At 37.3% G+C, this 12,108-nt stretch overlaps 1 protein-coding gene across 1 annotated transcript; it reads left to right on the top strand.

The window, feature by feature from the left end:
* The first annotated feature begins 40 nt into the window (after positions 1-40).
* LOC141821337 (eukaryotic translation initiation factor 3 subunit F-like) lies at positions 41-5,781 on the top strand. Its single transcript, XM_074708753.1, has 6 exons — positions 41-339; positions 2,484-2,563; positions 4,027-4,274; positions 4,972-5,093; positions 5,172-5,285; positions 5,444-5,781. Exons 1-6 carry the CDS (start codon positions 133-135, stop codon positions 5,531-5,533), a joined length of 861 nt encoding a protein of 286 aa, XP_074564854.1. The 5' UTR covers positions 41-132; the 3' UTR covers positions 5,534-5,781.
* The last annotated feature ends 6,327 nt before the right edge of the window (positions 5,782-12,108 follow it).

The raw sequence follows: 12,108 nt of genomic DNA, 5'->3' as shown, positions 1-12,108 counted from the left end.
CTGATAATTGCAGACGGAGCCAGCGTCATTCCTCCTCTCTCTCTGCGTTACTTCTCCAAGAGAAAAAAAACCCTAGCCGAAGGCTGCGCCGCTGCGTTACCAATCTCCCTTCCTGCTCTTCGACCTCACCTCATGGCGGTGCTGCAGTTCTTCCCTCCTTCCTCGCCCGTCGTCTCCGCCAAGCTCCACGCCGTCGTCCTCTTCAACATCTGCGACTGCTACGTCCGCCGCCCCGACCAGGCCGACCGCGTGATCGGAACCCTCCTCGGTTCTGTTTCTGATGGCGTCGTCGAGATCAAAAACTCCTACGCGGTTCCTCACAACGAATCCGCCGACCAGGTTCGCTCCTTAATTCGCCATCGTTTTTTTCCGTCAATGCCGAGGACAAGCTATGGTAGATCTGGCATTAATGGATATCGTGCAAGAGATGATTTCATTACTATTACTTTATCAATATCACTTTATACCCATACGGTCAAATACAATTTGTCCTAGCTAGATAACAACTAGCTACTTAAGCCATGTATGTCTTTACTGTGGCAGATGCTATGGTATTACGTATCGAATTCTTCTTCTCTATGCTCTAACGTGGTCAGATAGTTTCGTGTCGGACTGCCACAATTTGTTTCTTCTGCTCGCTTTAATTCTCCTGCATGATCAAATGTGCTATGGTCTTCCCACATCGTCTGTAAATAAGTTAACTGTTAGCAGTCAAAGTAGATAATAATAGTATGCTTCTAAGTGGCCTCAGTTTTCCTTGAGAAGTATCAATAATGGCCTTAACTCCTAAATTGATGATGATGTTTTTCAATGTTTTAGCTGCATATTGCTATTCTGGAATGGACCTTATGTAATTGCAGAAGAGGAAATGCTATGTTACCCTCCAAGTGCATGATATGTTCTACAAGGCAGCATATTCTCATATCCGTATAGTTGCTATGTTAAAAGCCAATATAATATTATTGTTGAAGCATACATCAAGATTTATTAGCAGAAGAGGTTGAGCCTTGAAGACTAGGATATGGCTAAAATGTATGCATTTTTGGTTCATGAAAGCTGTTTCTTGTTTATGTTCTCCAAAAAGGTAAAAAAAAATTGAAAATTAGAAAAAAAAACATTTCATCAACCTTTTGACACCATTTTGTTATAAAGTGTTTTTTTTTAATACTGAAGATGCTTGATCTTCAAAAATAGGTAACGGATTAATATAAAATGTTGAAAATGAAATAAATCTGGTAATGACAAGAGAAAGATGTTTTGATTTTCTGTAAATAAACACATTTATTCAAGCAGTTCACCAAGGGGCCTCTGTGCATCATTAGTTACAAGGGGTCTAAACTACTTGATATGGAACAGGGGATAAACAATCTCACATGGAGAATGTAGTGCACACAGAATTTGAAATTTCATTAATTAGAAAATCCATTATCCAGAGGGGGTGGAGGTCCCTTTTAAAAATCCCTGCATTTATTTATTCTCCTAAAAAATAGGCAAGAAATAATCGCTTGCTTAATTTCTTGGTAAACAAAATAACTAGTTCCTAAAAGAATTTATCCTACTAAGATATGTTGTTTTTTCCTACCTCAAAATAAATCTTATGAATTTTATAAAACTTATAAAATCTAATACCTATTTTAGAAATTCCAAACTGAATCTTTCTATTCATAAACTGCATCATTGTTCCCTACCAAGGAGAACTTCATTCTAGGAGATTTTATGTATTTTTAAATAAGTTGGACATATTTCATTCTCTGAGTGATGTTGTTTAATCTCCCGTGCTGCATTTCTACCACATCAGTTGCTCCAAAGGACATTAACCACTGTTTTGTGCTGCATACTTTGTCTGCAGCTTAATAAGGGATAAGATATTATTGTAGCCAACCCCCAATAGTTGGGACTTTTGGCTCGTTTGTCATTGTTGTATTTTTTTCTTATAGATAAGCTGTTTTAATTTAGGTACAGCAACATAGCTTATCTTGACATTGACAATTTTACCTACTTAGCTAATGCACATGTGGAATTAAACCTGACAGCAAATCCACTTAAATACATTATTATTATGCTGAAACAAATGCACTACTCAGTCAACCCCAAACTGAGTGAGTGAGTCTTATTAAGAACTTTCAGTATGGACTTATTACCATTATGTATCTGATGATTAAAAACATCATACAAGCTTATGTTTTATTTATCTCTATTATAAACTGTCGGATTTCTCCTGTAACATCCATGAGTAAATTATTAATTTTCAAACTAATATTCTATAACCTTTTTCAAATTTAATTCAATGAATATTATTGCTTTGTAATTGGCCATTTCAAAATCCCGATTCAATGACTCATTGAGAATCTATAACAAATGTGATTGTCATGTTGCTTTGATTGATTTCAATTATTATTTTATCTCAAGTATTAGCAGAAAGACATTTATATGTTCTTTTTTAACCTCTACATTTATGATTGCTTTTCAACTTTTGATCTCAGGTTGCATTGGATGTCGATTACCATCGCAACATGTATTTGTCTCACCTAAAAGTGAATCCCAAGGAAGTACTTGTTGGATGGTAGGTTAGTCTATGGGTTTTTTATGTTATCATGTATATAATTTTCTTATTTAATAGTTTCTTAATTCTACACCTTTTTATTATTTAAAAATGGAATACAAAACCTATGATTTTTTTCACTGGTTACCATTCTTCACCTTTTTTGCATTAATTTAAAAATGGAATACAAAATTTATAGGTTAATTTTTCTGATAGTTACTGTCTTATGGGGATCATATACTCTCTAGATAGTGTCTTCTTAAGCTATTTATATGATCATATGGTTTTCTTCTTGGAAGCTTTTCATTTCCATCAAATAGTTCTTAGCCATTCCAACTAAAATTGACATGATTATTGCTTTAATTTTTTCTATACGGACAGGCATTCCTCTTCAAGTTAATAATGCACATTTTTAATTGCTCATTACATGTTTATCGAAAATAGGATATATTCTATTGTTAACACGATCACTGTTCCTTGGACATCATGTTCTGGATTCCTTGCCTCACTACAACAAACATTGGCTTTTTGTATCCTATACTGCTTCAACTTCATCTAATGTGATTGTGAACTATTGCTCCTGAGTAATTTATCTTTGTTTTAACATACTCTACCATTATTGTAAGATTTGACTTCACCATAATGCTTAGTTTACTTGGACGGGCGGATGAGTGAGGGAAAGGAATCAACTACGGAAAAATATCCTTGCAAGAAGAGAAGGGAAAAAGAAAATAATCCCTCAGGAAGAGAAAAGAATCTCTTGGGAAGATGGAAGACAAGGTGAAATGGAAGACAAACTTGAGAAGGAAGAGAAGGTCGTGCCGGGATGCCTGCCTCTCGCACTCACGAGAGGCCGTGAGCGCAAGCTGCTGTGCGGGGAATCCCGCCACTCGCGCTCGTGAGCAGCTGTGTGGGGACTCCCACAGCTCGTGCTTGCAAGCGGCTGTGCGGGGGCCTTGTCACAAGCGACCGTGCTGGGTTGGTTGCGCAGGGCCAGCGGAGATGACGCTACGGGAAGGAAGGGCCTTGTGCCCGATTTTGGGTGGATAAAAATCTGTTAACTAATCAATATGTGGACTGTTGATTATTTCATATCAAGTAAACGATGGAAAGGATAAATAATCCATCTTTCCTTGCAAAATAAACAATAGAAAATTTTCCATGCAGAAAACTTTCCTTAGTTTTTGAATCTGTCCTCCCAAGTAAATTGAGCATAAATGTTTTCTGTCAATATAACAAGATTTTGTCAACTTGTATTTTGTAACTAATCATGATTCTGTATTACCAACAATATCTTTGGTGCTTGGAACCAGCTGTTGTGGTGCTAATTTGTTCAATTCTAGTAGTTAGCTAAATCTGTTTAGTTCATGTCCTAATCGAAGGTTGAGTCACTGTCATGATTATTAACACTGAAGCAACTGGTAAAAGAGTTAGATTTTTCTCATCTTGAAAGCTACTGACGCCTCTTGCTATCCTAATCTCAGGTTTTCTACTGGTTTTGGTGTTTCTGGTGGGAGTGCATTGATACATGAATTCTATGTAAAAGAACTTAAAGAAGCACAGAGTTCCATTCCGCCTATCCATCTCACTGTTGATACTGGGTTCAAAAATGGGGAGGCATCCATAAAAGGTTATGTCTCTTCTAATTTGTCTCTTGGAGATAGACCACTTGCTGCACAATTTCAAGAAATTCCCTTGGATTTGAGGATGATCGAAGCAGAACGGGTTGGATGTACGATCCTTGACTTGAGTAGTTTAAATATTTTACATTTATCTTGTTACTGAAGTAGGACAGGCTGAATATTTGACCTTTGGGCTAGTCTAGTTTTACATTTTGCGATTTTATGCCGTTATTGGCCTGTCTAGAATACAAGTTAGTAATGCTATTTCTACAGTGAGAACATGGTATGATGTGTATCTACTTTGAGCTTGCTGATTCATGCCCTTTATATGTTTGCCCTTTTGGATGTTTTTGAATCAAATTCCATTAATGAATCATGACAGATGGAACATCTCAAACATAGGCAAAAACCATACAACTAAATGCAATGTCATGTGGAATAGCTTGACTGAATCAGTTTTTCTATGGTTTTAGGATTACGGTTCCAGGAAATGGTGCATTTATTAACTATTTGTTTGAACCATCCATATTCATTTACTCGAAAGCGCTGCTAAATAAGAATATTTTTAGCTATAGCCCCAAAAGATACATTTACTTTACATCTTCTAAATTTTGTGAGGATGTGTTTTCTCCTTTTTTATATTACGAAATTTTCTTACTTCATCTTTTGTTTATTTATTTCCTTTCTGTAATATGGATTTTTTTTTGCATCATTTATTCAGTACTAATAACAGAGCGGCATCCTTTCTGTAATATGGATTTTTCATTTGAACTACAAAGTAACTGCTTTCTGTTTTGGGTTTGCTAGTTGACATCTTGAAGACAACCGTCGTTGACAAGCTCCCCAATGATCTCGAAGGAATGGAAGCTTCAATGGAGAGATTGCACTCTCTGCTCGATGAGATTTACAAATATGTCGACGATGTCGTGGTAAGGGTCTCAACTGTCAATGGTCCTTGTACCTTTCCATCTGCAGGTATAAAATGTAGATTTTCTATGGTTTTCCAGGAGGGACGAGTAGCCCCAGATAACGATATCGGGAGATTTCTAGCGGACACATTGGCTTCAGTTCCAAGAATGTCTCCTGCAGCTTTTGACAAGGTCTTCAATGACAAGATTCAGGTGAAATCTCCTTCCAAAATCATAGTTGTTTTTGTCTTCCAAATGTTTGTATCCTTTACAAGATGCATATCAAGTGTTTCCTGCAACCAGATAAATGCACCTGCATTTGTTTTCGTCCCACTGGAATTATTACAGACCGTCAATTTTCTTTGTTACAGGACAATCTCGCTTTAGTTTACTTGTCGAGCCTCGTTAAAACGCAACTCGGCATTGCCGAAAAGCTGAATACGGCCGCTCAGATATTGTAAAGCATCACCGGTTTTGCGACGAAGATGGCAGTGTCTCAATGCAGGTTTGTGATGCTCTCTTGTTAATGGCGTGATGTTGAAGTTGTCCTAGTTATCGACATTGCTATTTTCCGTCTTCAGTTTCGCTCCGATTGCCTGTGCTTCTTTACCAAGTAGATTCGATACCGTTTATATTCCATAGTATCGTTGTCGACGAGCTTGGCGAACTTGATTTACTAGCTTTGCAATCTTCCTAGTACACCATGACACATGACATGTTGATCTTTCTTATGTCTACAATTATGAATTTTTCATTAAGCTTAGGCATTGAGTGTCAATTAAATGAGTAGTCGATAGAAGGATTAGTTAAAACTAGAAGGTTGTAGACATGGAGAAGTTGGATGATGAAAGATGACAATGTCTTTGATGTAGGATTGTGTTGGTCGACTAGAGGGGATGAATGGATTGTAACTCAACAATTTATTAGTAACAAAGTGCATATCTGATCTAGTTTGCTTAAATATAAGTAGCAAAAATAAAACAACATTGATAATATGAATATTTAATGTAATTCTAAGTCTTAATCTACCATCATCATCCCTTGACGCTAGCCTATGCAAGGTTCTACATTTGAGGCTTAACTTTAAAGATGGTGTGGTCAAACCGGCCAACTTATTATGGGGCAGGTCAATCCTTAAAAATCCATCATATGATGGGATGGGACAAGGTCGGTCGGCTTGTCATCTTGGCATTTTAAAAAATCTTTAACCCAGCTCAAAGTGGATTGCGAGTTAGACAGATTAATTCATGATCTATTAAAAAATTATATATATATTCATGTAATTTTAAGTCTTAATCTTACTCAACGTATGATGTATAAATCTACCATCATTGTCCCCGGGACAATGGTGCAACAGTAGGACATTCGGATTGTGATCCAGAGATCCGCGGTTCGATCCTCAACTACGACGTATTTGTAGGAATTTTCTTTCAAATGGAGAACGCAATCAAGGACGTTGGACATCTGGATTGGCCGTTGTATGCGCTTTCCGATTTATCCTGGTGATCGATGGGAAATTTTCGTGAGACTGGACCGACTACTCCCAGAGATTGAGTCCATGAGACTAATTAGGATTTATCATTTTTTTTTTATAAATCTACCATCATCATCCCTTGACACTAGCTTATGTAAACTTCTACATTGGAGGCACAACTTTAAAGCTACTGTGGTCAAACCGGCCAACTTATGATGGGGCAGGCCAATCTTTAAAATTCCATTATATGATAGGGCAGGGTGGCGCAGGTCAGCTGGTTGCGTGTTAGGAAATTTCCAATTCAACTCAAGGCGGATTGTGAATTAGGCGGACTAGCTCACGATCTATTAAAAAGAACCATAATAAATTAAAAAGCACAAATGAGTCATGTTCACATGGTGATCTGGTTGTCGATTTTGTTGGATCATTTTGGAGTTTATTAGTCAATGATTTTATTTGGTCGGTCCATTTCTCCTTTCAAGATGTCTTTAAAACACTTCCGTTGAGGATCGTAAAAACGAATCGAACGTTTCTAAGCTTGATGTTCATTTAATGTGCGTAAGGGCATCCTTTGTTTTCATCGTCATTAAAAGGGTATTCCATCTTGAAAAAAATATCAAAAGGATGCTAATATCCCTAAAACACTCCTATTTTTAAGTTTTCGACTATGTAGTTGTAGTAATTTTGATCAAAATTATTTTAATTTACTCGAAATAGTAACTATGTGGTTATAGTTAAAATTGTTCTAAGATTTATCAAAACTACTCTAATTTAGTCAAAACTTAATCACCTGAATCTAAACTATTTGAATATTAGTTAAAAGTGCTCTAATTTGATTAAAATTAGTGCCACTTGATTAAAAGTGTTCAAATATGAATAAAAATTGCTCGATTTTGATCAAATACTATTGCGATTAAAACTGCTATAATAGAATAATTTTGATTAAAATTATTAAAATAAAACTGTTTTAAGTTAAAATTGATATAATATAAAATAGTTGACTAAAATGGTTTGAAGTACCATTTTAACAAAAAAAATGATCCCAATTAGTTTTATTGATTATCCTTAAAGATGACTGGTTCGGTCCCATGAAAATTTTTTATCGGCCACCAGGGTAAATTGGGAATTGCACGCAGCAGCCAGTCTAGACGTCCAGCATCTTTTGATTGCGCTCTCTATTTGAAAGAAAATTTTTATAAATATGTTGTAGCTAGGGATCGAACCGCATGTGCCTGGATGATAACCTGATTTGAAATACCATTTTAACGGGTGCCCTTGCTAAGTAATTAGCAAGAGAAAGAGAAGTTTAATTTGCAAGTTTGTTATTTATCCCCTCCTCTTGCAATCAAAGGCTTCCGCCACACAAACACTTACGCTCCGTTTACTTGGAGGGGCGGAAAGGAAAACTGAGGAAAGTTTTCCTCCGTAATTATCCATCCTCTGTTTACTTTTATAAATTTTGACGAGAGGAAAGAAATGGAATACATCTGCTGATACTTTTTCCCTCAAAAACCGTCTCTCCCAAATCGGGCGGAAAGCGAGAAAGGAAAGAAAAATTACCTTTTTCTCCCAAACTTACGCGCGACGAGCACGGCGGCCGCCGCGTCGACTACTCCGCCCGCGGCGACCTCGGCGCCTCCGGCTCCGACGACGGCACCGTGCAGCTGTGGGAACAGCGGTGCGGCGGCAGCGGGCGCGCGACGCCGTCATGCGCGGCCTTCGCCTGCACTCCGCGCCGGCGGGCCGGTCTGCGGCGTGGAGTTCGACCCGGAGGGCGGGCCGTGGGTCGCGGTGGGTAGCGCCGACTACAACGCGCGTACGTGTTCGGCGAGCAGGGCGGCCGCGGCGGGGGCTTCCGCATCTTTCTGTCTCGGCAGGCCAGGCGGCTCAGGAGATTTCTGCTTCTTCTTCCGCCTTCGTGGCTCCGCCGCATTGGGGTTTCTTGGAGATCGAGCACGGGGCCGGTTCCTGTTCGCGGCCGCCGTGCCATCGGTCGCCGTCGTCGGAGAAGGAGCCGCCGCGGCTCCTGTTCGCCGGCGATGAGGACGGCGAAGACAAGGATGACTTCGATGAAGATGGCTTCGCGGAGAAGAAGCTTCGGTGGGTATTTTAGACCATAAAAATAAATTTTATTTTCTTTCCTTTCGTCAGGTAAACGGATAAAGATGAGGATGGATTTTATCCACCTTCCCTCTCTTTTCCTTCTCCCTAGGTGTGTTTCATCCATCCGCCATCCACTCTTGCAAGTAAACATAGCCTTAGTATAAGAAGAGGATCGCTTAGAAGGATTAATCGTCATCTGAGCAATTAGATCGAGAGGATCGAGGTGAAAGTAAAGACATGACTAAATCAAGTATTCAACCACCTAGATGTGAAGGTTATTTCACGCTTTGGAAACCTAAAATGGAGGATTTTTTTTTTGAACTGATTTCAATATCATGTTCTCTATCAAATATGATTGTGAGATGCCCAGAGATACTGATGGAGAAAAACTTGAGTATCGTCAGACTAAGAAGCAATGGAAGAACTTCACTGCAAACGATAAAGTAAGTGGAAAGAAAAATGATATGCTACATGAAACTTGTAACATGAAATTCAACATGACACACTCAACTGCATGGATATGAACTCCACTGCATGGATGTGAGATCCACTGCATGAAGTATGTTATGTTGAATTTCATGCTACATTTTCATATAGCGTATCATTACTTAGAAAGAAAATAAATAGAGTCGGTTACAACTTTGCTATAGCTCCAAGTGATGGGCATGTGTAGATTGGTTTGGGTCGAGTTAGGTTGATGGGCTTGTTGGATCAACCTTACTCCTTCAGCCTTCAACTCACTTGATATCTTGAGTTCTTAATCTTTCACTTTAGTATAGGGACGACAATGGGTCATATTTGAATCAAATTTTATATCCTTTGTCTCCATTTACATTTATTATATTCATCTTCATTCTTATATCCATTAGAGGATTGGATATCCGTACTCTACCAAAATATCCTATTACAACCTATAATTATATTTTTTTCTTCCAAATTTGAATTATTTTGATTAAGTCATGAATATTTACCAAATTGTTATGAAAATAATAAGAAAAAAATTAACAAATTAATCCTCATAGAAGAAATAATAAAATATTAAAAATAATTTATTCCAATACTATCTTATAAAAATAGCATCTATTATGCTATATATTAATAATTTTATTCCTTCCATCTAATTATTATCATTCAACAAAAAGATATTAGAATTTAATTAAGATTAAAAAAATTAATATATATTATAATTTAATCGGATATACGGGTCAAGTATGGATAGAATTTTATCATATTCGTTTCCATATTTAAATTCAAAAATTCTATTATTTAATTAAGTCTACAAATTCTTTTCATATCCTTCTCCATTCTAACCGAGTATCAGATGTATGAATTCAAAAGAAATTATCATCCCTATTTCAACATCCATAATAAAATAAGTTTGACAAGCTTATGCAGCTACACACTCAGAAACAAATTAGAATCATAAAATAAGTTTGATTGAAAACTTTTTTCAAACACATCTTAGTATTCCAAAATAATGTGAGCTAAGCATGCATGGCCTCGTGAACATGCCCTTTGAAATAATTAAGGGTTTTCAAAGCACCACCCCTAACGCCGGCCAACTTGATGTTTACTAAGGGAGAAAGGAAGAAAGGAAGGAAGGGAGGAGCATTATGCTCGGTTTGGATGAAGTGAAAGAAGGTTGATTAACGTAAAGTAAGGAAGGAAAAAAAGAAGGGAAGTAAAATATAAGTAATGATAGATAACATGAAAAATTATAGCATGAATGTAACATGACACACTCAATACAAGTGGGTCCCATTGATATGCAGTGGGACCCACATTCATGCATTGAGTGTGTCATACTACATTCATGCTACAATTTTCATGCTACCTATCATTACTCGTAAAATATTTATGTTTTCCTTGTTTGGAAAGGATAGAAGGTTCATTAACATAATATGTGTTATTTTATTTGAGAGAAAAAGAAGGGGAATGAATATTAAATGTATAAAGTTATAAACATATCCTTACTTTTTTAAAAAAAAATAACGTATATAGAGAATAGGATGGAAAACTATAAAATTCTGTCAATATTGCATATAAAAAGTTGGGATACATAAGGTCCTAAAATGGACAACGTATATATATTTTTTGGATAAGTCTATGTTATTAGAGAAGAAGAAAAAGAAAATTATGGTTATTTGTCTCTGTCCTCTTGAGTCTTGTCCTGGAAAAGATTTGCAACGAGGATCGACGCAGACGTTGACATCGTGAAGTACGAGTGACCACTCTAGGCGGTGATGGCCTACATTGTGTGAGGAGTGACGGCGCAATGCCAAGATATCTAAATAGATGAATTAATTTGAGGATTAATATTTTAAAATAAGGATAAAATTGAAATAAAATATTTTTGAGTTTCTTTTTTCCTTCTTTACGTCCCAAATCGGAGTATAAAAAATTCTAACGATTTATATATATATAATGATAAATTTTACCCTTCTCTTCTTTAACTCACTTCATCTCAAACAAGGATCAAAATTTTTCTTTTCCTTATTTACCCTCTTCTTCTCTTCCCTCATCTCCTTCCAAATAAAGCGTTAATCATGCTTCCAAATAAAGCATTAATCATGCTTTAATTTCATCCTCACCTCCTTCCAAATAAAGCGTTAATCATGCTTTCACGGAGCTGCATCTTTCAGCTGTATACTCGTTCAATTTGATAGTCAACGCAAGGAACATGAATTAATCTCTTTTTTTTGGCATCATCGTTCATGCTCTAAGAACATGTGTTTCTTGATCTGTGCATTTATAGCAGTGTTCCGACAGGAAACCATTTTGGAGTTATTAGTTAATCAATTTGTCCGATCGGTCCGTTTCACTAAATTACTCCTAATCTATTATTGTCGTAGTGACTTTGATTAAATTTATATCAATATTAATTGAAATGGTTCAAATATTCATTAAAATGTATCTTAATTTAAATAAAATTGATCAAATAGTATTTAGAGTTATTTTGATTAAAATTAATATAATTAAAATAATTTTGATTAAAATTAAAAGGTGTTCCGGCCAAATACCGTTTGTTGATTTCTTCCCTGGTGATCTTGTTTTGTTCGGTGGAGAAGTGCCGCCACTTTTGCCGGATGGGTCGGGCGCCGGGGGAGGATGTTAAGCCGATGTTCCATGACGGTGCGGGCGATGCCAGTGATCTCCGAGGCAGTCCAGGCGAAGATGTTCTGATTTTTGGTCAAGCAACTGACCAATTGTTCCCCTTAGCTCGGAGGGTAAATCTGCTGCTATCTGGGTAACCCATTCTGGGTACTCGGGGACAATCTGCACACTGACCTTCTTGGGAAGGAGCCGAGCAGGAAGACAATCTGCACATTGACCTTCTCGGGAAGGAGTCGAGCAGGATCTGCTTCTTGGGCGGCGTGCACTTTCACTGATGGCTTCCTCTTCACAGCTCAGAGGTCAGTTTGGACCATGTCGATGTAGCACCTTCAAGCCACACCTTGA

The sequence above is a fragment of the Curcuma longa genome, chromosome 2 (genome assembly GCF_044706935.1).
Source record: "Curcuma longa cultivar G26 ecotype Majalengka, Jawa Barat chromosome 2, ITB_CL_G26_1.1, whole genome shotgun sequence".
Lineage (NCBI taxonomy): Eukaryota > Viridiplantae > Streptophyta > Magnoliopsida > Zingiberales > Zingiberaceae > Curcuma > Curcuma longa.
Note: the sequence above shows the minus strand (reverse complement) of the source record. Positions and strands in the feature narration are given on the sequence as shown.